The sequence below is a fragment of the Schistocerca cancellata genome, chromosome 8 (genome assembly GCF_023864275.1).
Source record: "Schistocerca cancellata isolate TAMUIC-IGC-003103 chromosome 8, iqSchCanc2.1, whole genome shotgun sequence".
NCBI classification, from domain to species: Eukaryota; Metazoa; Arthropoda; class Insecta; order Orthoptera; family Acrididae; genus Schistocerca; species Schistocerca cancellata.
The window spans coordinates 17790459-17815526 of NC_064633.1; the positions used below are offsets into that span (position 1 = coordinate 17790459).

General features: G+C 39.8%; 1 protein-coding gene across 1 annotated transcript in view; it reads left to right on the forward strand.

Moving 5' to 3' along the window:
- LOC126094980 (tubulin polyglutamylase ttll6) overlaps window positions 1-25068 on the forward strand; it is a 274712-nt gene that overhangs the window by 43871 nt on the left and 205773 nt on the right. The window contains exon 5 of the mRNA XM_049909635.1: window positions 9401-9557. Within this exon, the coding sequence (XP_049765592.1) occupies window positions 9401-9557 (157 nt within the window). The remainder of the gene's footprint in view (window positions 1-9400; window positions 9558-25068) is intronic.

Below are 25068 nucleotides of genomic sequence, written 5' to 3' on the forward strand. Positions count from 1 at the left end.
TGCAGAGTGAGTCCACAGAGAGTCCAGAGAAACTAAAGCCTAGGTATACAATGAGAAGTAAGTTTATTGAAACAAATGTAAAACTTCTATCCTTCTTACACAACACAAGAAATAGTTCATAGTAAAGTCAGTTCCTTTGAAGTGAGTGAGATGTCTAAGTCCAATGGACTATCAGCCACAGAAAACTGAATCACAATTACTAGAGTCAAAGTTCTGGTTGATGAGGAACTGATTGTTATTAATTAAACAGACACTGCTTCATCTAAAAATATCAAAGTCACAGAGGTCCATACTGTAAATGCCAAGTCTCAGCGTAGCTCTATGACAACTGCTGGGGTCTCCACATAGCATAAGAGGAACTGAATCACAATTACTAGAGTCAAAGTTCCGTTTGATGAGGAACTGATTGTCATTAATTACACAGACTCTGCCTCATCCAAAAATATCAAAGTCGCAGAGGTCCATATTGTAGAGACTAAGTCGTAGCATAGCTCTATGACAACTGCTGGGTGGAGATCCCAGCAAGTAGCCTGATGTCAAGCAACAGATTGCGGCATGATGCCAGAGCTCCTCTGTGGAGAACTGACTAGCCACAGCTGCGTGCTGACCTAAATATCTTCAAGCGTCAGGCTAGAGTAAGACATATTTTTGAGCATGTGATCCAGTGGAAGCAGGCAGGTCCATGCTGACTGTGGCCTCTTGGAGTGCTGCTGCTGCCATCTGCTGGCAAGTTTTGCACTTGGAACTGCAGGGGCAGTGTTTGCCAATGTAGTACCTGTGACCTTTGGCATAGGCCACCCATGGTGCAGTGCTGTTATGCTGGGGGCTACAAGCCCTAACAAGGTTTATACATCCCAGGACAACCAGGAATTCCAGGAACAATTTAGGTATTGTTTCATCCAGGAAAAACTCAAGAATTTTTCATTTTATACTTTTCAGATAAATTTTTGATGGGTAACAACTGATACCCTAACTAAGAATTTTACTTTACCGCACTACTGCAGAATAATACTGCAGCAGTAATATGTAAACCTGGAAGTAACACCAAAATAAAACTTCAGTTGCAAAGAAAATGTGCCATTTACGACAACAGTAGCAAAGTGGCTCAGAGGATTTAGGATGTGAAGACGATGCAACACTTTGTAACAACAAACTGCTTTCTGTGAGCGTGATGTCACAACTGTTTACATTTGTAATAGGTCATGAAAAAATATTGCAAATTGTGATTTGAGAAACATTACTTTCAAAGTAAATTTCCTTTTACACAGGATCAGTTATGTTATGCATGAGAATGTCTGATGAGTTTTGTAAATTATGGAGCATTTGAATCTCACTCAAAAGTTAACACTTTGAGGACCAGTCACTTCAAACAATTTTGGGCCCTGAAGACAAGCTATCTATGCTATTACTTAAAATTATACTGGCACATTAGTCTTTTATATATCTTAAAGAGTTCACGTACTAAAAAGACTCAAGCTTCAAAGTTAATTTTTCATATTTATTTTAGCTCTTTCATAGATAACAGATTATGCAGACGAATGGAAAAACTGATAGACGTTGACCTTGGGGAAGGTCAGTTCGGATTCCATAGAAATGTTGGAACACATGAGGCAATACTGACCCTATGACTTATCTTAGAAGATAGAGTAAGAAAAGGTAAAACGTTTCTACCATTTGTAGACTCAGAGAAAGCTTTTGACGATGTTGACTAGAATACTCTTCTGGGAGCACACAGACGAATAGTTGTGTGTGCACAGTATAGGTGCAGCGGCAAAGACTCTAGTGTGCACGTAATCATTTACTCTTTCTTTGCATTTGTTTTGTCTTAAATGTTCTATGTTAATGTCTGGCTCATTGCTTCACAATAAAGTTGAACATTAAGAATACAAACGAGTCTATCATTAATAGAATGGAGCTATGTAGTGGTTACACTCTCTTTCAAATTCTGAAGGTGGCAGGGGCCAAATACAGGGAGCAAAAGGCTGTTTACAATTTTTACAGAAACCAGACAACAGTTATAAGAGTCGAGGGGCATGAAAGGGAAGCAGTGGTTGGTAAGGGAGTGAAACAGGGTTGTAGCCTATCCTCAATGTTATTCAGTCTGTATATTGAGCAAGCAGTAAAGGAAACAAAAGAAAAATTTGGAGTAGAAATTAAAATCCATAGAGAAGAAATAAAAATGTTGAGGTTCACCGATGACATTGTAATTTTGTCAGGTACAGCAAAGGACTTGGAAGAGCAGTTGAACGAAATGGACAGTGTCTTGAAAGGAGGATATAAGATGAACATCAACAAAAGCAAAATGAGGATAATTGAATGTAGTCTAATTAAATCAAGTGATGCTGAGGGAATTAGATTAGGAAATGAGACACTTAAAGTAATAGATGAGTTTTGCTATTTGGGGAACAAAACAACTGATAATGGTCGAAGTAGAGAGGAGATAAATGTAGACTGGCAATGGCAAGAAAAGTGTATCTGAAGAAGAGAAATTTGTTGACATTGAATATAGATTTAAGTGCCAGGAAGTCTGTTCTAAAAGTATTTGTATGGAGTGTAGCCATGTATGGATGTGAAACATGGACGATAAATAGTTTAGACAAGAAGAGAATAGAAGCTTTCGAAATATAGTGCCACAGAAGAATGCTAAAGATTAGCTGGGTAGGTCATTTAACTAATGAGGAGGTACTGAATAGAATTGGGGAGAAGAGGAATTTGTAGCACAACTTGACCAGAAGAAGGGATCATTTGGTATGACATGTTCTAAGGCACCAAGCGATTACCAATTTAGTACTGGAGTGCAGCGTCGAGGGTAAAAATAGAGGGATGTAGGGTGCAATAGTTAGTCAGAGATAAAGAAGCTTGCCCAGGATAGAGTAGTATGGAGAACTGCATCAAACCAGTCTCTGGACTGAAGATCACAACAACAACAACAACGACAAATTATGCAATAACAATGACAGACATTATAATTATCACTTAAAAAGTGTGAGGTAAGTTCTTGAGCAGTTCCACATGTAATTGGCTTTTTTGTGGAAAAGTCGAAGTGCTTGACAGAACATATATTTAGTGAAGTAACCCATGAAATGTTCTTCAGTACACAACAGTGAAATTTATAGTTGTGCATGTCAGAAATATTCAGCTGCTGAAATTTAAGCTGTGCTCTTAAGATCCTGCTTAACCACACCATTGAAATCGGATCCTTCGGTCATCAACCAGACTAATCTCCCGATATAATCAAAAACTTAAGAGAAAACCTTAGTTCACTTGTATGTAACTTCCGCAGTCATCCCCTAGTCATTGGTGGGGACTTTTAATCATCCAAAAATTAATTGGGAAAATTACTGTTTTGTTAGTGGTGGGTGTGATAAGACATCCTGTGAAACATTACTAAATGCCTTCTCTGAAAACTACGTAAAACGTATAGTTAGGAACCCCACTCATGATGGAAATATATTGGATCTAATGGCAATGATAGACCTGACCTCTTTGAGGATTCCACATTGAAACTGGTACCTGTGACCATGATGTCATCATGGCAACAGTGATTACCAAAGTACAGAGGACAACAGAAACAGGAAAATATGTTTATGTTCAGTAAACTAGATAAAAAATTGTTAGTGTTGTATCTCAATGAGGAACTTGAAACTTTCAGCACAGGACAGGAGCATGTAGAAGAACTATGCCGCAAGTTTCAAAGAATAGTTGACCATGCACTGGATAGTGTAGCTACGAACCAAGAAATACCAGTAACTGTAAACTCTGTGTGTTCCACCAAAACTTCAGTGGTCTCAGAAACACACTGGAGCTTCTAAATCTTGACATTATTGACGCTGGATCTGTAAACCATATACAAGTAATATGTCTTACATAACACCATGTGACAAGTGGCACTGCAATGCCTCAAACTGATGGATACTCATTGGCAGCCAGCTATTGTAGATCCATAAAGGAGAAAGGAGGGACTGCAATCCATGTTAAAACTAATCATCATCATCATCATCATCATTTAAGACTGATTATGCCTTTCAGCGTTCAGTCTGGAGCATAGCCCCCCTTATACAGTTCCTCCATGGTCCCCTATTCAGTGCTAACTTTGGTGCCTCTTCTGATGTTAAACCTATTACTTCAAAATCATTCTTAACCGAATCCAGGTACCTTCTCTTCGGTCTGCCCCGACTCCTCCTACCCTCTACTGCTGAATCCATGAGTCTCTTGGGTAACCTTGCTTCTCCCATGCGTGTAACATGACCCCACCATCTAAGCCTGTTCACCCTGACTGCTACATCTATACAGTTCATTCCCAGTTTTTCTTTGATTTCTTCATTGTGGACACCCTCCTGCCATTGTTCCCATCTACTAGTACCTGCAATCATCCTAGCTACTTTCATATCCGTAACCTCAACCTTGTTGATAAGGTAGCCTGAATCCACCCAGCTTTCGCTCCCATACAACAAAGTTGGTCGAAAGATTGAACGGTGCACAGATAACTTAGTCTTGGTACTGACTTCCTTCTTGCAGAAGAGAGTAGATCGTAGCTGAGCGCTCACTGCATTAGCTTTGCTACACCTTGCTTCCAGTTCTTTCACTATGTTGCCATCCTGTGAGAATATGCATCCTAAGTACTTGAAACCATCCACCTGTTCTAACTTTGTTCCTCCTATTTGGCACTCCATCCGTTTATATTTCTTTCCCACTGACATTACTTTCGTTTTGGAGATGCTAATCTTCATACCATAGTCCTTACATTTCTGATCTAGCTCTGAAATATTACTTTGCAAGCTTTCAATCGAATCTGCCATTACAACTAAGTCATCCGCATATGCAAGACTGCTTATTTTGTGTTCACATATCTTAATCTCACCCTGCCAGTCTATTGTTTTCAACATATGATCCATAAATAATATGAACAACAGTGGAGACAGGTTGCAGCCTTGTCTTACCCCTGAAACTACTCTGAACCATGAACTCAATTTACCGTCAACTCTAACTGCTGCCTGACTATCCATGTAAAGACCTTTAATTGCTTGCAAAAATTTGCCTCCTATTCCATAATCTTGTAGAACAGACAATAACTTCCTCCTAGGAACCCGGTCATATGCCTTTTCTAGATCTATAAAGCATAGATACAATTCCCTGTTCCACTCGTAACACTTCTCCATTATTTGCCGTAAGCTAAAGATCTGGTCCTGACAACCTCTAATTAAAACTAATGTAAAATATAAATCCCTAGACAGTGTAGATTCCCACTTTGAAGCCTGTGGAACCAAAATTACTACAAATAATAAGTTAGTTATAATTTTGGCAGTTTACAGGGCCCCTGCAAGGAAAATATGTATTTTTCTAAACCGTATGCAACTACTTTTTAACCAAATATATTCAAAACACAAGAATTTAATTATCATGGGTGATTTTAATATTAACTTCTCAACTACAAACAGCAGTAGAAGATAACTAGAACACCTGATGGAATCATTTAACCTAATTACAGTAGTTAACTTTCCCACTAGAGTAATTAGTGCTTGTAAGAGCCTAATTAATAATATATTCCTGGACAGATACAGAAGCAGCAGTATTATTGTAAGTCAAATACTTAATGGTCTGTCAGATCATGATGGTCAGCTGCTTACAGTAAATGATAACTTAGAAATCTTCAACCTTCTCTTACAGCAGATTGACTGGACCCCTGTATTTATGTTGAGGAATATTAATCAAAAATTTAATCTGTTCTCTAATGAGTTTGTGTCATTATTTGAAACTGTATTTCCAAAAATAATCTTGAGAAACAATCCTCAGACCTGAAAACAGAAACCCTGGATTACTAAAGGGATCAGAATTTCCTGTAGAACAAAAAGAAATTTATATGAAGCCCAAAGGTTATCCCATCAAAAAGGAGGACTAGAGATTGTACTGTAATATTTTAAAAAGAGTAATTAAAAGTCCAAAACTATGTACACAACATCTGAAATTGATAAATCAAACAACAAATCAAAAACCATCTAGCATATTATAAAAAGGGAGAGTGGTAAAAAAGTAGAGTGCGTGACTGACATAGAATTAATTCAGGATGGAGATATTGTAAAAAATATTGAGGAAGTTACTAATATCTTCAATAAACATTTTTTAGCGGCAGCAGAAAAAATTGGCTGTGGCGGCTCAATGGATGATGAGATAGCCCTTCTGCATAAAGCTAACAATGCCAGAGTTTGCCAGAGTCAGATAACCCCCCATAACAATTAGTGAGATCAATAAGACAAACAGAGAGATGAAGTCAAAAAACTCTTGTGGGGTTGATAATATTTCAACTAAGATACTCAAGCACTGTCGTGCCTATATAAATGCAGTCTTGTGTTACATTCTTAATGAATCCCTAAAACAAGATACTGTTCCACTTAGATTTGCCTTTCAAGAAAGGTGAAAAAACTGATGTAACAAACTGCTGCCCATTATCCCTGCTAACAAGTTTTTCAAAGGTCCTCGAGAAACTGGTATACCGGAGAATTGTTAATCACCTGAACAGCCATAACATTCTCGGTCAATGCCAGTTTGGTTTCCAGCAAGGCCTATCAATTGATGATAGTATTTTCTCTTTCAGCAATCAAATTCTCCTATCAATTGATGATAGTATTTTCTCTTTCAGCAATCAAATTCTCAAATCTCTTAACAGAAAATTGGCACCAATTAATCCTATGTGACCTATCCAAAGCTTTTGACTGTGTCAACCACGAAATTCTGCTAAATAAAGCAGACCACTATGGATTAGGTAGAATAATGGGAACATGGATTAAATCCTACCTTATAGATAGGAACCAAAGGATAATAATTACTGATAGTAGTGGAATTCCAGCTTTATCCAAGTAGGACACACTCAACACTGGAGTACCTCAAGGCTCGGTACTGGGACCCTTACTGTTTCTTATATTTATAAATGACCTCCCACACTGCACCACATCAGTGAGTGAGTTCACCATATTCACTTTCGATACTTCTCTTCTAGTTGACAAAGCAACATGGAACAACCAGGAAACATCTGTGAACAATGCATTTGATGACGTTCTGAAATGGTTTTTAAAAAAAAAATGCTCATTATGTACAGTTACAGTTTCACATGGCACATAAAGAACCAGGGGATATAAATATAGAATGTAATGAACAACAAACAAAGCACGTCGACTCAGCTAAGTTTCTGGGTGTGTATGTAGACTGCAAGCTAAATTGGTCCAACCATATCCTAGATCTAGAGAAAAGGCTACATTCTGGAACATTTGCCTTATGCATAATTGCATCAACCACACATAAGGAGGCCATAAAGAGCTGCTTATTTCAGGTATTTGCACTTTTGGTACGGAATCATCTTTTGTGGCAACCAGCCCTTGGCATAAAAAGTTTTTATTGCTCAGAAGAGAGCTATACGTATCATGATTGATGTGCAGCCAAGGCACTCGTGCAGGAATCTGTTTAGGAAACTACAGGTATTTACAGTGATGATGATGATGATGATGTTTGGTTTGTGGGGCACTCAACTGCACGATTATCAGCGCCCGTACAAATTTCCAGCCTTCGCTCAGTCCAATCTCACCACTTTCAGGCATGATGATGAAATGATGAGGACACCACAAACACCCAGTCATCTCGAGGCATATTTACAATGATATATCAGTACTTATACTCCCTTGTATGTTTCATTAATATAAACCACTCTCTCTTCAAAACCAATAGTGAATATCATGGTCACAACCCAAGATCTAAAGGGGGCTTTCATAGTAGCCCTTGTACAGAAAGAAGTAAATTATACAGGCATCAAAATTTACAATTCTGTACCCAGTGTCATCAAAAGTCTTGCCCCTGAAACACCAAAGTTCAAGAGCAAACTGAAGGAATACCCAATACGAAAGTAAATCTATTCAATTATTTTTATTATTTTTATCATACAACCCAGTAAGCCATGAATGTTAGCATAAATGAAACTATTTCTTGCTGTAATGTTATATTGTTGCTCAAATACTTTGATATTGTTAATCCGAATGTGTACACATAAGTGTTAATTCTGGTGTATGTAATATGTTTTTATTTCTTCTAGTGTGCCATGTTGTTACAATGAGTTTTGTCATTAATTAACCATGTTGGGTGCTGCTGTATTGTTAACATTGTAAAAATACTGACTCGTTCCATATCCTTGCAACTCCATTGCAGCCGGCCAGTGTGGCTGAGCGGTTCTGCAGTCTGGTCTGCAGTCTGGAACTGCGCAACTGCTATGGTCGCAGGTTCGAATGCTACCTCGGGCATGGATGTGTGTGATGTCCTTAGGTTAGTTAGGTTTAAGTAGTTCTAAGTTCTAGGGGACTGATGACCTCAGCAGTTAAGTCCCATAGTGCTCAGAGCCATTTGAACCATTTGAACTCCATTGCTATCAGGATCAACGGAACTTGCAATAAAATAAAATAGATATGTATCCAGTGAACAGTCCATAATGGGAGGGAACCTCCATGATATACAGTTGCTTAAAGAAACTTTTAAAGAAATAGAGATACACAACAGGTGTAATCCAATGTGTATGGCTATAGATAGAAAAATGCTGAATGAAACACATTTGGCTGTCAAGAGAGCAATGCATGATGGCTTCAGTGACTACCATAGCAGAATATTGTTGAATGCCAATCTGAGTCTACAGATGCTGAAAAGGTGTGCTTGTGTTTCTTACATCTTCTTTCAGTTATTAAATGTAACATAAGAATTGCTTCTATTCACTGAAGCTACTCTGGTTATTATGAAGCACATAACATTTTTCCTTTTTTTTCTGCCTAACTGTTGTATAATAGTTTTAAAACGGGAAATGCCATACAGATTATGAGTTATTCTCAGCTGTAACTGCTCATGTCCTGTTTGCTCCTTGTGTGGATTAAGCTTTTGTGAAAATCTAATAGTGGATCAACAGTTGACAGATATTACAAAAAGTCAGAAAAACCACATTTCTTGCCATATTTTCATATTGTCCCTATTGTTTCTAACTTCCTTGTTTCTCTCTTATGTGGGAGCGTGCACTTTTATTTTCTGGTTCACCCAGAAAATAAAAGTGCACACTCCTACATAAGAGAGAAACAAGGAAGTTAGAAACAATAGGGACAATATGAAAATATGAATCCTGCTTCTGCAAGCTTTTGTTTCTTTGTCTGCTGTTGTCTGGTAAGTAGAATTTTTCTATTTTTATTTGCATGCTGTTTACTGTGAGTTTAATGGATGTGTACACATAGTTGAATATAATATCTTCCATTTTTTGAAACTATCTGAAACATAAATGATTTTCTTCCTCAATAAAAAATGTATTGTGTAGAAGCATAATATACTCAAAACTCATTATATTGTCTGAAATGAATTTTACATACTCTATATCATGTGTAAGCAGCATAGCGGACATGTTATCCTATGCTCGTTCAAGACGTAATCGAACTTACATTTGCAAACCAGAATCTGGTTGTCAAGGAAGAGGAATATTTATAACCAGAAGTTTGAAAGAAGTCAAACTATTTGACAGGGCAATCTGTCAAATCTACATATCGAAGGTTTGTTTTCATTCCTTTCATTTGGTTGTAAATAGTTGAGCATAAAATATAAAATTTTGGTTTTGATTATTATAATTTTTTTGTATTTCATTCCTATTGTATTTTTAAAGTACTTGTTTAATTTACTACTGATATACATTAGGACATTTTTAACTTTGTAGTTGGTTGATGTGGTTTTGTTGTCTTACTACAGTTCTTGCAGCTAATTACTTTCTCAGTGTGATATCAAATAATAGTTATGAACTATAATTTTGTATCTTCAGTGGGAGGTGACTGCTGTTGCTGCAGATATGTGGCAAGATGAATTTATAGGTGTTGCAGTGGTGTAACTGGCAGAGGTGTTACTAGATTATTGCAGTTAGTAATTTGTAAAGTCACAATCTTCTAGTGCTTGTGATATCAACAGGGGTACTTTTACACCATCCCTAACTCTTCACTCTGACACCACCTGTCCCTCAGTGTTATTGCGCATCTGATTCATACACATTCTGAATCTCTGATGTTTTCACATTAGAAACAGTATTACAGGAATGGGAGTAAACAGTGAACGTGAGTAGAATGTGCTATATGTGTCAGTAGATTGTTTGCAAATGCTGAATCAGCTGCTAAAATTAATACTTCAGGGGTAAATTATGCTGCCACAAAAGTCTTTGGTCACCTACCAAACAGCATCAAAAGCCTGACAGATAGCCAACTAACATTTAAAAGTAAATTAAAAGAATTTCTAGATGACAACTCCTTCTACCCATTGGCAGAATTTTTAGATATAAATTAAGGGGAAAAAACTTAAACATTAGTGTCATGCAATATTTTGTGTAATGTAATATCTTGTACAGACATCTTTTATTAACCTGACATGTTCCACATCATTATGAAGTGTTGTATTCATGATCTATGGAACAAGTATTAATCTAATCTAATCTTTGTTATAACAGTGATGATATACTGTTCTTGACTTACATTAAAAATGTCTGGATGTACTTCTTACTCAGTATGTGTTAATGCTCTTACACAAAATCGAGTAAAAATGACTGCTACTTTTATCCAACTTTTTGTTGTTCCATCAGTTCTCATTACAGATTTATGTAAATTTACACAAATACAAATCCAGAAAGAAAATAACTATTTGTGTAAAGAATTTTATGGCTTTTTAGCAACAATCTACACTCCTAGAATTCAGGTAATTTATGAAAGCATTGACCAAAATGCTCTTATTCTTTTTTGCAACAGGTGCAGTATCTTGTTTCTGCCACTGAACTGCAGAACCACATCCTGAATATTGCAGTGGGATGTAAAATTTGATCCCTTTATGTCTCATATTGATATGTTACAGATTAAAAGTAGTAGCATACAATCGTAAAATTTGAGGAGTGCTTTTCATTATCATAAAAATATTTAAAAAAGCAAAGTGATAGAATGCATTTTAATGATTACTTTTTAACAGCTTTTAATTTTGGTGTCTGGTAAGGATTATCTCCAGACTATTTCAATCAGTTTGTCGGAAATATTTATCAATCAAGGTACACACAGTGATGGTTGCTTTGAATCAAGCAACAATAAGGCAAATATGACCTCCGTGTTATAGGTACCATGTGACTTTTTCTCTTAATCCTTTATAATCCTATTTACTTCATCCACTTCTCTTTTATCTCAACCCTGTTCCAAAAACTAATTTTTCTACCATGGGCCATCCAGTAACTTGTGGTCATTCTAACTTCATTGTTAAGGTAGCAGTGACATTGGAAGAGATATTTTGCTATTACAGTAAAATGAACAATTCAGACATTAGTCTAAGCCTCCCCCCCCCCTTCCCCTCCTTCATGCTTTATGTAAAATCTGGTGTTAATGTCCCTTAACGCATGGTAGTATACTCTGATGTAAAAATGCACAGTCTGCGTATGGCACTTGGAACATACTAATGTAATTAGTTAATATTTCAACTTATCACATGTCATTTGCTGACCACAAATCTCCTCTTAAATTATCTAACAATCTACACTCACTTTTAATAAGTTTGCAGTGTAAAATGGTTCATGCAGTGTTTTCTTTTTTTATTTAATGTCATCAGACAACTATCAAAATATGCTATTTCATTTTAGAAGTCTCATACGCACTTATCTCAATTTGTTTCATACATGATTGCTGTGACATGAATGCTGAGCAACCTAATAACAGATATTGATCAACTTAACTTCAGTTCAAAACACATCTCAAAGGAAAGTATTTTTTTTTTTTGTAGGAAAAGGTTATCCGAATTATGTGCAGGATTCCCCCAGGAGCATCCTGTTGTACTCTTGTTAAGAAACTTTGTAATATATTACACTAGTGTATGAGTTCATAACTTTTTGGTTTTGCATGTTGCTGTGGGTGTATTTATCAATTGTTATTTTTTATTTGTAGTTCACTGTTGCTGTTTGAGTTTTCATATCGTCATTTTGTCATTTGAAGATAGAGAGTGAAGCTGTGGATGCTAGAAAATGGAGTGCCAGTGGAGAAATCTGAACTTTTCCAACATATTCTTCTGTTTAAGTTCAATAGAAGGGTGAGAACAACAGTGGCAGGCAGAAACAGTTGTGCCATGTGTGGGGATAATGCCATTGGACAGAGCACAGCAAGAAAATGGTTTTCTCATTTTAAGGAAGATTATTTTGACGTTAGTGATTCTCCACATTCGGGAAGACTTTCAGAGCTTAATTAAGATTGTTTAAACATATTAATCCACAATAGTCCATGTCAGTGTACTCAGGAAATGGCAGATATTATGAACTGTAATCATTCCACCATTGTGTGAGATTTGCATGACAAATGGTTCAAAAATCGGTTGTAGGTGTGCCACTTGCTGTAAGCCAAAGTCACAAAAATCAGCAGGTGGCCGTACGTGCATCTTCACTTGCTTGTCATCAATTGGCTCATGAAAAACACTACTAATCTTATCCTGTATTGTTACTGGTGATGATAAATGGTTCTTTATGCTAATATAAAGAAAAGAAAGAAATAATGGAGCCCAATTAAAGAAGCAAGTCTGTGTATGAAGACCTGTGCACGTTTACAAAAGATAATGGGAACAGTGAATTGCTTCCCCAAGGTGTAACCATCACTGATGACATTTACTGTGAACAACTGAGACATATTGCAGATGCAATCAAAGAACAATGATGATGAAAACTACTTGAAGTGATGCTGCTCCCTAATAATGCATGCCCAGATTCTGCTGGACTGACAAAAAACACTACACAGGAGTTGGATTTGGAAGAAATTCCACAATTACTTTATTCACTTGATCTTGTACCTTCATATTTCACATTTTCTGCTTTCTTTCAAACAACCTTCAAGGAACTTTCTTCCCGGATGAAAGTGCACTCCAAACATGGCTTGGCAAGTTCTTCACCTCAGAGACACACGATTTCTACACTCACGGAAATGAAAAGTTATCCCAGCATTGGCAGACTGATAGTGAAGGAGAATATGTTATTGATAACTAAAGTCTCTCATATGTGTATCTGTAGTATTTATTAAATCTATGGGAAAGTGCTACCAAATGATGCACCAACCCAAAAACTTCATGGCAGATAATCCTATCCACCATATGGGATCATATTCTGGGGTAACTTGTCAAACCAAGCAAAAGTTTTTAGAATGCAAAAGTGTTTAATAAGACTAATTTATGGTGTAAATTCAAGAACATTCTATAGAAACCTGTTCAAGGAACTGGGTATTCTAACCACTGCTCCTCAGTATATTTACCCCTTAATTAAATTTTTTCAGTTAATATGTCTCCATCTCCAACCAATAGCACAATACATCTTATCAATACTAGGAATAAGAACAGTCTACATAAAGACCTAAAATCACCTTCCTTGGCCTTAAAAGGGGTTCAGTATTCAGGAACACAAATTTTTAAATAAATTGCCAGCAAAAATTAAAATCTTGGTTTCAGATAAAACACAGTTTAAACAGAGTTTGAAAGACTTCTTGGTAGGCAACACCGTCTGCTCCATAGATGAATATCTTAACAGGGACTGTTAGACCAGGTTAAGTAAAAATGCTGTTAGCCTTCAGTTTCGACAGACATTGCTCACAACAGTCAAGATTAGGTATTATTAAGGTAATTTATTAGAAGTGCATAACTATGTTTCATTGTGACAGTGTATTAATTCTGTAAATATTAGCAGTTCCAGTTCACTGTAATATATTCACATATCTTGACTGTCTCCTGACAAATGTTCAGGGAAGTGAGTATTATATTCAGATGATCTATGTTTTTTTTTATCTTATAGTTCCTGACTTCTTCCACATCCACAATAATTATCTCATTTTTGGGTCTATGGAACGAAAACTGAATCTTATCTAATCTAATCTCCATAATGTCAGTGATATGTACCGTGATCATAATACAAGAAGGAATGCTGAACTCCACTATGATTTCAAAAAGCTAACAGAGATACATAAAAATTTACAATATTCCAGTATTAAACTAGTTAATTCACTGCCAAGTAGCATCAAAGATCTACATAATAACAGTGCATTATTTAAAAATAAAATAAATACCTATTTATTTGATAAAATGTTCATTCATTAGATTTTTTTTTTTAACAGAGACATATAGAATTGTTGTTATTCTTATATTTTCGTTGTTTGTTATGAATTGTTGAACAGTATGTGCTAATCTGTAATCTATGGATGAGGCACTTAGTGGTAGGCAGGCACATTTAAAAGGCTATTGAAAAACATCAACTTTCAGAACAAAGTCTGTCAGGAATGGGTGAAGAGACTGTAGTGCTGCCCACGTAAGTTGCTGAGACATGGCGAGGACTGCATGGTGGGTTACTAGACGCACCATCAGGGGAGCTGTGTTGGACTGTATTTGGAGGGGGGGGGGGAGGGGGGAGAAGGAAGCAGAGAAAGATGGTAAAGAACATGCAGATGAGCTGCTGGGGGAACAGAAAATGTGTGTGAGGTTGGAGTGTCTACAGCTAAGTTGGTAGACTACGTGGCTGTTTTCACATGTCCCTGCCTTTGAAGAAGGGGTTGCCTGTACCTGTGACAGGAATGGTTTAGTTGATAGTGTGAGGGTGTATGGGATAGGTCTTTCATCTAGATCATTTGTAAGGATATAAGCCTTCGGGCAAGAGGTTGGGAGAAAGGATGGTATGGGAACAGACAAGGAGATTGTGTTGTTTGAGCAGGTGGTGGACTACAACTACGCAAAAGATTAAAAGGACACTGGGGAGCTCATCTTCAAAGCATTTACCCTCTCTCTGCTTCAGTGTTTGCCACCCAGCACAGCTCTCTCAATGCTGCATGTAGTACCTAGTAGCCTACCATTCTGTTCCTGCAACATCTCTGCGTACTCTCACAGGCAGAACCACAGCATCCTCCCTCACCCTAACCCTACTACACCTCCCACTATGTGCTCCACACCTTTTCTCTACCCCCACTACACATCCTAGCTGACATCTGTACTTACCTCAGTTGTGCTTGGAGAGGTGAGGTGTGTGGTTTATGTGTTTATAAATGTGTGTATGATTGCGTGTCGTTTGATGATAGGCTTTGTCCGAAAGCCGATGTGTTCAAACAGTCTCCTTTTAAATGTGCCTGCCTGGCACTCAACATCTCCTCTGTGTCATGATTAGCAATTTACCCTAGTTCGTATTGTTACTCCATTCTGAGTTTCCCATTGTTTGAAAGTGCCAATCCTTGTAGGATGTCTCTTATTCACTTTGTTTCTGTTTTTGTTCTAGTTTTACATTCTTAATTTCTTCTGCAAATGTTTTTGTAAATAACTGTATTTTCCATTGTTACATGTTGTATTTAATTTATACTTATATATTCTTTGACTGTTTACAAATTCATACATCTAGAACAATCATTGAATTACACTCCTGGAAATAGAAAAAAGAACACATTGACACCAGTGTGTCAGACCCACCATACTTGCTCCGGACACTGCGAGAGGGCTGTACAAGCAATGATCACACGCACGGCACAGCGGACACACCAGGAACCGCGGTGTTGGCCGTCGAATGGCGCTAGCTGCGCAGCATTTGTGCACCGCCGCCGTCAGTGTCAGCCAGTTTGCCGTGGCATACGGAGCTCCATCGCAGTCTTTAACACTGGTAGCATGCCGCGACAGAGTGGACGTGAACCGTATGTGCAGTTGACGGACTTTGAGCGAGGGCGTATAGTGGGCATGCGGGAGGCCGGGTGGACGTACCGCCGAATTGCTCAACACATGGGGCGTGAGGTCTCCACAGTACATCGATGTTGTCGCCAGTGGTCGGCGGAAGGTGCACGTGCCCGTCGACCTGGGACCGGACCGCAGCGACGCACGGATGCACGCCAAGACCGTAGGATCCTACGCAGTGCTGTAGGGGACCGCACCGCCACTTCCCAGAAAATTAGGGACACTGTTGCTCCTGGGGTATCGGCGAGGACCATTCGCAACCGTCTCCATGAAGCTGGGCTACGGTCCCGCACACCGTTAGGCCGTCTTCCGCTCACGCCCCAACATCGTACAGCCCGCCTCCAGTGGTGTCGCGACAGGCGTGAATGGAGGGACGAATGGAGACGTGTCGTCTTCAGCGATGAGAGTCGCTTCTGCCTTGGTGCCAATGATGGTCGTATGCGTGTTTGGCGCCGTGCAGGTGAGCGCCACAATCAGGACTGCATACGACCGAGGCACACAGGGCCAACACCCGGCATCATGGTGTGGGGAGCGATCTCCTACACTGGCCGTACACCACTGGTAATCGTCGAGGGGACACTGAATAGTGCACGGTACATCCAAACCGTCATCGAACCCATCGTTCTACCATTCCTAGACCGGCAAGGGAACTTGCTGTTCCAACAGGACAATGCACGTCCGCATGTATCCCGTGCCACCCAACGTGCTCTAGAAGGTGTAAGTCAACTACCCTGGCCAGCAAGATCTCCGGATCTGTCCCCCATTGAGCATGTTTGGGACTGGATGAAGCGTCGTCTCACGCGGTCTGCACGTCCAGCACAAACGCTGGTCCAACTGAGGCGCCAGGTGGAAATGGCATGGCAAGCCGTTCCACAGGACTACATCCAGCATCTCTACGATCGTCTCCATGGGAGAATAGCAGCCTGCATTGCTGCGAAAGGTGGGTATACACTGTACTAGTGCCGACATTGTGCATGCTCTGTTGCCTGTGTCTATGTGCCTGTGGTTCTGTCAGTGTGATCATGTGATGTATCTGACCCCAGGAATGTGTCAATAAAGTTTCCCCTTCCTGGGACAATGAATTCACGGTGTTCTTATTTCAATTTCCAGGAGTGTATGTATATCAATACAAGGGTAAAGAAGGAAAGGGTACATATTTCCTGAACAAAATATCAAAAGGAATATAAAATCCAATACATCTTAAATCATAAGACATTTGGTATACACCAATGACAAAAACGTGTAATTAAAAAAAAAAAAAAATTAGACTAATGACGTACATTCAAAAAAGTAATGAGACTGTAATATTTCTTCTGTAATGACAACTGTATAAAAATTGAGAATACATTTGTTCCTAGTGACACATGTACTTTGGCAGCTGTTTAGTAGGTGGTTCAGTAGCTCCTTTAACAGTTAATTCTAATTTTGCAGAGATCTATAGGACTACTTGTTGGTTGCTATGGTCTCTTCAGTATATTCCAAATGTGCTCTATAGATTCAGGTGGAGGCCTCACACAGGCCAGACCATATTGTGAACATCTTCACTTGTAAAAAATTCATACATTATCATTTAGGAAAAGAAAGTCTCGACTAACAGCTCAGCTGAAAAATTGTCCATGTTACAAAACTGTTAAGGCTTTCATGGCCACTTTTTGACAAGCTGCCTGTTGGTTTCTCTCTCAGGTTCTTCGGCTGACATTTGTTTCATGATTTTTTTGACATTTTGCCCTAACCTGGCATTGTCAAAGCTTCATCCTCCATTGCTAGTGACGAACAGGGGTCAAGCTCACAGCCGCAGATTATATGTACCAGGTGTGCTAACATCCAAGGGCTTTTCCATGGTCATTTCACGTCTAGTTCTTCCCTTGCTACCTGCAACAGTCGTTTGCTGCAGGATGGCAATCCAGGATGTCTTCACCTTTAGGCTTTCTTTTCTTGTTGAAGCTATTCTCATATTTGTGGATACGTATAGCTTCTCTGAACAAACAAGTGTGATAGCTCTTCTCTACAGCAAATTTTACTATGTGGTCGGTCTCACACAGCGCGTGCTCTGCCACGGCTGATTTGTCCACCTGCCTCAACCTGCAGTGCCACTTATTTTCTGTGACCCTGGTGATGATTGATCATCTAGTGATTCCAACATAAACTTTTTTGCAGGTTCATGGTATGTGATATATTCCTGACATTGCAAGTGGGTCCCTTTTCACCATTGTTGAACTGAGACACTCTTTGATTTTTTTGTTGGTTTATAAATAGTCTTTATGCCGTATTTGTGTAACATACAACTGATTCTGTCTGTCACTCTGGAAATGTATGGCAGGAAGGTGGTACGTGACATTTATTTTTCCAATGTGTCCCTTTGTCAAGTTTCTGCCTTTTTTTCACAACCTTCATACAGGGTGTTACTCTTTTCAGTGAGCTGAGGCATTCTTTCCTCTTCTTTAAGACCACATATTAGAAACCAGCCTCATCAACTGTAACAATGTTTCCAACTAATGGCTTGTGCCTATGTAAATCCAAATGGTAGCAGGTCAGCAAAGATAAACATGTGGTTATTTGCTGATTTTTGTTGGTGTTGCTTAACACATGTGGTGCCCATGTACCCAAGTTTTGTACAGTGAATGCAAATGGCATACAATGGTTGTGTGATCACATTACCTAATCTGTGCCAATTTGCACATTGTTTAGCATAGAGCTTTGTCACCCAACTGATTTAGATTCACCATACAAGTTGAATTTTCCTCCACAGAACTGAGAAAATCGTTTCCATGTCATTCTCTCAACAAATTCTTCCCTCCCATATAAGCCACAAATTTTTCTCAAGGCTTCTGCCACACATCTTTGACTAAACTCATAGAGTAAGATATGACAGAATTGTTCATTTTCCTGCACTTGGCACTTCATACTTATTAGCCTTGAAAATGACCAAGTCCAGCTGTTAGCAACATACAAGCTCCTGTTCACAACAATCAAAATCCAAAAAATCCAAACTGGAGAGAGAGGGGAGAGGGATAAGAAGTCTTGCAAAGAAGTGATGGCAACCTGATGAAGCACGATGTAGACTTATGCACCAATCTAATAAATCAGCATAGACGTAATACACTGAAGAGCCAAGAAATTGGTGCACCTGCCTAATATCATGTAGGCTCCCTGCGAGCACGCATGCCGCAGCACGATGTGGCATGGGGTTGACTAATGTGTGAAGTAGTGCTGGAGGGAACTGACACCACAAATCCTGCAGGGCTGTCCATAAACCTGTAAGAGTATGAGGGGGTGGAGATCTCTTCTGAACAGCACCTTGCAAGGAATCCCAGGTTTGCTCAATAATGTTCATATCTGGGAAGTTTGGTGGCCAGTGGAAGCGTTTATAAAGTCAGAAGAGTGTTCTTGGAGCCACTCTGTAGCAGTTATGGACGTGTGGGGTGTTGCATTGTCCCTCTGGAATTGCCCAAGTCTGTCGGAAAGAACAACGGACATGAATGGATGCAGGTGATCAGACAGGATGGTTACATATGTTTCACCTGTCAGAGTCATATCTAGACATATCAGGGGTCCCATATCACTCCAACTGCACATGCCCCACACCATTACAGAGCGTCCACCAGCTTGAACAGTCCCCTGCTGACATGCAGGGTCCAACACGTACACATCCATCTGCTTGATACAGTTTGAAATGAGACTCGTCCGACCAGGCAATATGTTTCCAGTCATTAACAGTCCAATGTCGGTGTTGCCAGGCCCAAGCAAGGCGTAAAGCTTTGTGTCACGCAGTGATCAAGGGTACACGAGTGGGCCTTCGCTTCCACAAGCCCATATCGATGATGTTTCATTGAATAGTTCATACACTGACACTTGTTGATGGTTCAGCATTGAAACTGCAGCAATTTGTGGAAAGGTTGCACTTCTGTCACATTGAATGATTCTCTTCAGTCGTTGTTGGTCCCATTCTTGTAGGATCTTTCTCAGGCCACAGCAATGTTGGAGATTTCATGTTTCACCAGATTTCTGATAGTCACGGTATGCTTGTGAAATGGTCGTATGGGAATATCCCCTCTTCATCCCTGCGTCGGAGATGCTGTGTTCCAGTGCTCATGTGCCGACTATAACACCACATTCAAACTCACTTAAATCTTGATAACCTGCCATTGTAACAGCAGTAACCAATCTAACAACTGTACAAGACACTTGTTGTCGTACATAGGCTCTCCTGAGTGCAGCACCATATTTTGACTGTTTACATATCTCTTTATTTGAATATGCATGCCTATACCCCTCCCCCCATGAACCATGGACCTTGCCGTTGGTGTGGAGGCTTGCATGCCTAAACGATACAGATAGCTGTACCGTAGGTGCAACCACAACGGAGGGGTATCTGTTGAGAGGCCAGACAAACGTGTGGTTCCTGAAGAGGGGCAGCAGCCTTTTCAGTAGTTGCAGGGACAACAGTCTGGATGATTGACTGGTCTGGCCTTGTAACACTAACCAAAACGGCCTTGCTGTTGTGGTACTGCGAGCGGCTGACAGCAAGGGGAAACTACAGCCGTAATTTTTCCCGAGGGCATGCAGCTTTACTGTATGGTTAAATGGTGATGGCGTCCTCTTGGGTAAAATATTTCGGAGGTAAAATAGTCCCCCATTCGGATCTCCGGGCGGGGACTACTCAAGAGGACGTCGTTATCAGGAGAAAGAAAACTGGCATTTACGGATTGGAGTGTGGAATGTCAGATCCCTTAATCGGGCAGGTAGGTTAGAAAATTTAAAAAGTGAATTGGATAGGTTAAAGTTAGATATAGTGGGAATTAGTGAAGTTCGGTGGCAGGAGGAACAAGACTTCTGGTCAGGTGAATACAGGGTTATAAATACAAAATCAAATAGGGGTAATGCAGGAGTAGGCTTAATAATGAATAAAAAAATAGGAGTGCGGGTTAGCTACTACAAACAGCATAGTGAACGTATTATAGTGGCCAAGATAGACATGAAGCCCATGCCTCTACAGTAGTACAAGTTTATATGCCAACTAGCTCTGCAGATGACGAAGAAATTGAAGAAATGTATGATGAGATAAAAGAAATTATTCAGGTAGTGAAGGAAGACGAAAACTTAATAGTCATGGGTGACTGGAATTTGACAGTAGAAAAAGGGAGAGAAGGAAACATAGTAGGTGACTATGGATTGGGGCTAAGAAATGAAAGAGGAAACCGTCTGGTAGAATTTTGCACAGAGCATAACTTAATCATAGCTAACACTTGGTTCAAGAATCATAAAAGAAGGTTGTATACGTGGAAGAATCCTGGAGATATTAAAAGGTATCAGATAGATTCTATAATGGTAAGACAGAGATTTAGGAACCAGGTTTTAAATTGTAGGACATTTCCAGGGGCAGATGTGGACTCTGACCACAATCTATTGGTTATGAACTGTAGAATAAAACTGAAGAAATTGCAAAAAGGTGGGAATTTAAGGAGATGGGACCTGGATAAACTGACTAAACCAGAGGTTTTACAGAGTTTCAGGGACAGCATAAGGGATCAATTGACAGGAATGGGGAAAAGAAATACAGTAGAAGACGAATGGGTAGCTCTGAGGGATGAAGTAGTGAAGGCAGCAGAGGATCAAGTAGGTAAAAAGACGAGGGCTAGTAGAAATCCTTGGGTAACAGAGGAAATATTGAATTTAATTGATGAAAGGAGAAAATATAAAAACGCAGTAAATGAAGCAGACAAAAAGGAATACAAATGTCTCAAAAATGAGATTGACAGGAAGTGCAAAATGGCTAAGCAGGCATGGCTAGAGGACAAATGTAAGGATGTAGAGGCTTATCTCACTAGGGGTAAGATAGATACTGCCTACAGGAAAATTAAAAAGACCTTTGGAGAAAAGTGAGCCACTTGTATGAATATCAAGAGCTCAGATGGAAACCCAGTTCTAAGCAAAGAGGGGAAAACAGCAAGGTGGAAGGAGTATATAGAGGGTCTATACAAGGGCGATGTACTTGAGGACAATATTATGGAAATGGAAGAGGATGTAGATGAAGATGAAATGGGAGATACGATACTGCATGAAGAGTTTGACAGAGCACTGAAAGACCTGAGTCGAAACAAGGCCCCAGGAGTAGACAACATTCCATTAGAACTACTGACGGCCTTGGGAGAGCCAGTCCTGACAAACCTCTACCATCTGGCAAGCAAGATGTACGAGACAGGCGAAATACCCTCAGACTTCAAGAAGAATATAATAATTCCAATCCCAAAGAAAGCAGGTGTTGACAGATGTGAAAATTACCGAACTATCAGTTTAATAAGCCACAGCTGCAAAATACTAACGCAAATTATTTACAGACGAATGGAAAAACTGGTAGAAGCCAACCTCGGGGAAGATCAGTTTGGATTCCATAGAAATGTTGGAACACATGAGGCAATACTGACCTTACGACTTACCTTAGAAGAAAGATTAAGGAAAGGCAAACCTACGTTTCTAGCATTTGTAGACTTAGAGAAAGCTTTTGACAATGTTGACTGGAATACTCTCTTTCAAATTCTAAGGGTGGCAGGGGTAAAATACAGGGAGCGAAAGGCTATTTACAATTTGTACAGAAACCAGATGGCAGTTATAAGAGTCGAGGGGCATGAAAGGGAAGCAGTGATTGGGAAGGGAGTGAGACAGGGTTGTAGCCTCTCCCCGATGTTATTCAATCTGTATATTGAGCAAGCAGTAAAGGAAACAAAAGAAAAATTTGGAGTAGGTATTAAAATCCATGGAGAAGAAATAAAAACTTTGAGGTTCACCGATGACATTGTAATTCCGTCAGACACAGCAAAGGACTTGGAAGAGCAGTTGAACGGAATGGACAGTGTCTTGAAAGGTGGATATAAGATGAACATCAACAAAAGTAAAACGAGGATAATGGAATGTAGTCAAATTAAGTGGGTGATGCTGAGGGAATAAGATTAGGAAATGAGACACTTTAAGTAGTAAAGGAGTTTTGCTATTTGGGGAGCAAAATAACTGATGATGGTCGAAGTAGAGAGGATATAAAATGTAGACTGGCAATGGCAAGGAAAGCGTTTCTGAAGAAGAGAAATTCGTTAACATCGAGTATAGATTTAAGTGTCAGGAAGTCGTTTCTGAAAGTATTTTGTTGTGGCGTAGCAAGACAGCCACGCCACTCGGAGGTAGCCGAAAGGCACGCTAACTAATGCAGACGGCCGTGAAGTCTGAAACAGGATGCTCAATGAATGCTAATAAGAAAAGAACGTAATGTCTGGTTACTTAACTTTTATTCATCCTTGTGGTATACATCGTTCTTGTTGAGACAGGCTTTAGACGATAATTATCAATTGCTATGTAAGGCTAATGGCGCCTTGCTAGGTCGTAGTCATGGACTTAGCTGAAGGCAATTCTAACTGTCTCTCGGCAAATGAGAGTAAGGCTTTGTCAGTGTAGTTGCTATCAAAGTCGTCGTACAACTGGGGCGAGTGCTAGTCCGTCTTTCTAGACCTGCCATGTGGTGGCGCTAGGTCTGCAAGTACTGACAGTGGCGACACGCGGGTCCGACATGTACTAATGGACCGCGGCCGATTTAAGCTACCACCTAGCAAGTGTGGTGTCTGGCGGTGACACCACATTTTTGTATGGAATGTAGCCATGTATGGAAGTGAAACATGGACAATAAATAGTTTGGACAAGAAGAAAATAGAAGGTTTCGAAATGTGGTGCTACAGAAGAATGTTGAAGATTAGGTGGGTAGATCACGTAATAAATGAGGAGGTATTGAATAGGATTGGGGAGAAGAGAAGTTTGTGGCACAACTTGACTAGAAGAAGGGATCGGTTGGTAGGACATATCCTGAGGCATCAAGGGATCACAAATTTAGCATTGGAGGGCAGCATGGAGGGTAAAAATCGTAGAGGGAGACCAAGAGATGAATACACTAAGCAGATTCAGAAGGATGTAGGTTGCAGTAGGTACTGGGAGATGAAGGAGCTTGCACAGGATAGATTAGCATGGAGAGCTGCATCAAACCAGTCTCAGGACTGAAGACCACAACAACAACAATGTGCCTATACCAGTTTCTTTGGCACTTCAGTGTAATAAAGCACCAATAATAATTGTAGTAATACGTCAGTAATAATGATAAAAACATATTTCAAATAGGGTTTTGCTAGTATGTAGCTATAAATATAACTTTGCCTTTAAAATCCCGTTTGATGCAGGTTGTGTTGTGATTCTGGTAGACTAGGAGATGTTGTTCAGTTTGTGGCAGTCCTTTCAGGTATCCTAATTTACCAGTTTGGTTGTACATATTGAAATATTCATACTCAATCGATTAAGGGCCTTCTAAGTGAGATATGGAAGGTGGAAGCCAGCTAAGGGAGCCTCCTTCACCTCTAATAATGGGGCTCTGAACTTGCCTTCACCACAGTTCCATTGGCGTCATGTTGTGGCCATACAGTGGATGGCATAGATCAGCAGGCAGGTGCCCCATGGCCACTGTAATGAGGAACAGCACTCTCCAAAGCAATCCATCAGACATTGCCCAGACTGTGGCAGCCTATTTTGCCACAGTTATTACAACTACTCAGGATGCAGGTTTTCAGTGCCGTATAACCATTGCTGAGAGGAGCAGTTTGGACTTCCAGTCCACCACTGAAGATGACAACTGACCATTTTCCATATGGGAGCTGGATTGTGCATTGTCTGTGGCTCATGACACATTCCCTGGTCACGACAGAATCCATTACAGTATGCTGTGGCACCTCATGAGTCAAAACAAAGACATCGTCCTCACACATTTTAAAGCCATTTGAGTGTCAGGACACTTTCCCAACTCATGGCAAGAGACAGTTTTAATTCCTCTTTTAGAACCTGGGATAGACCTTAATGCCTGAGTAGTTACCATAATGTTGCCCTCACTAACTGTGAGTTAAGGACCTTTGAGCAAATGAGCAACTGCCATCTTATCTGAAGCTTTGAATCCAGGCACTCCTTTGTCACTTTCAGTATGGGCTGATGAGGTATCACTCCACATTTGCTAACATGGCCCTCCGGATGGCGGGTATACAACAGGTTTTCCTGCACTGGCACCATCTTCGAGGTATATTTTTGACATCAAGGTAGCCCACAATACTACTCGGAGGCATCTTATTCTCAAGCTGCTTCACAAACGGGGTTTTCATGGTTGTCTTCCCATTTTTATTCAGTCCTTTCTCTCACCACTGTATTTTCGATACTGTGTCAGTGACATCCTGTCTTACCACTTTGAGGAGGAGAACCTGCTCAAGGTAGCTTTTAAATGTGACTGTCTTTGCCATAGCTGTTAATAGCATT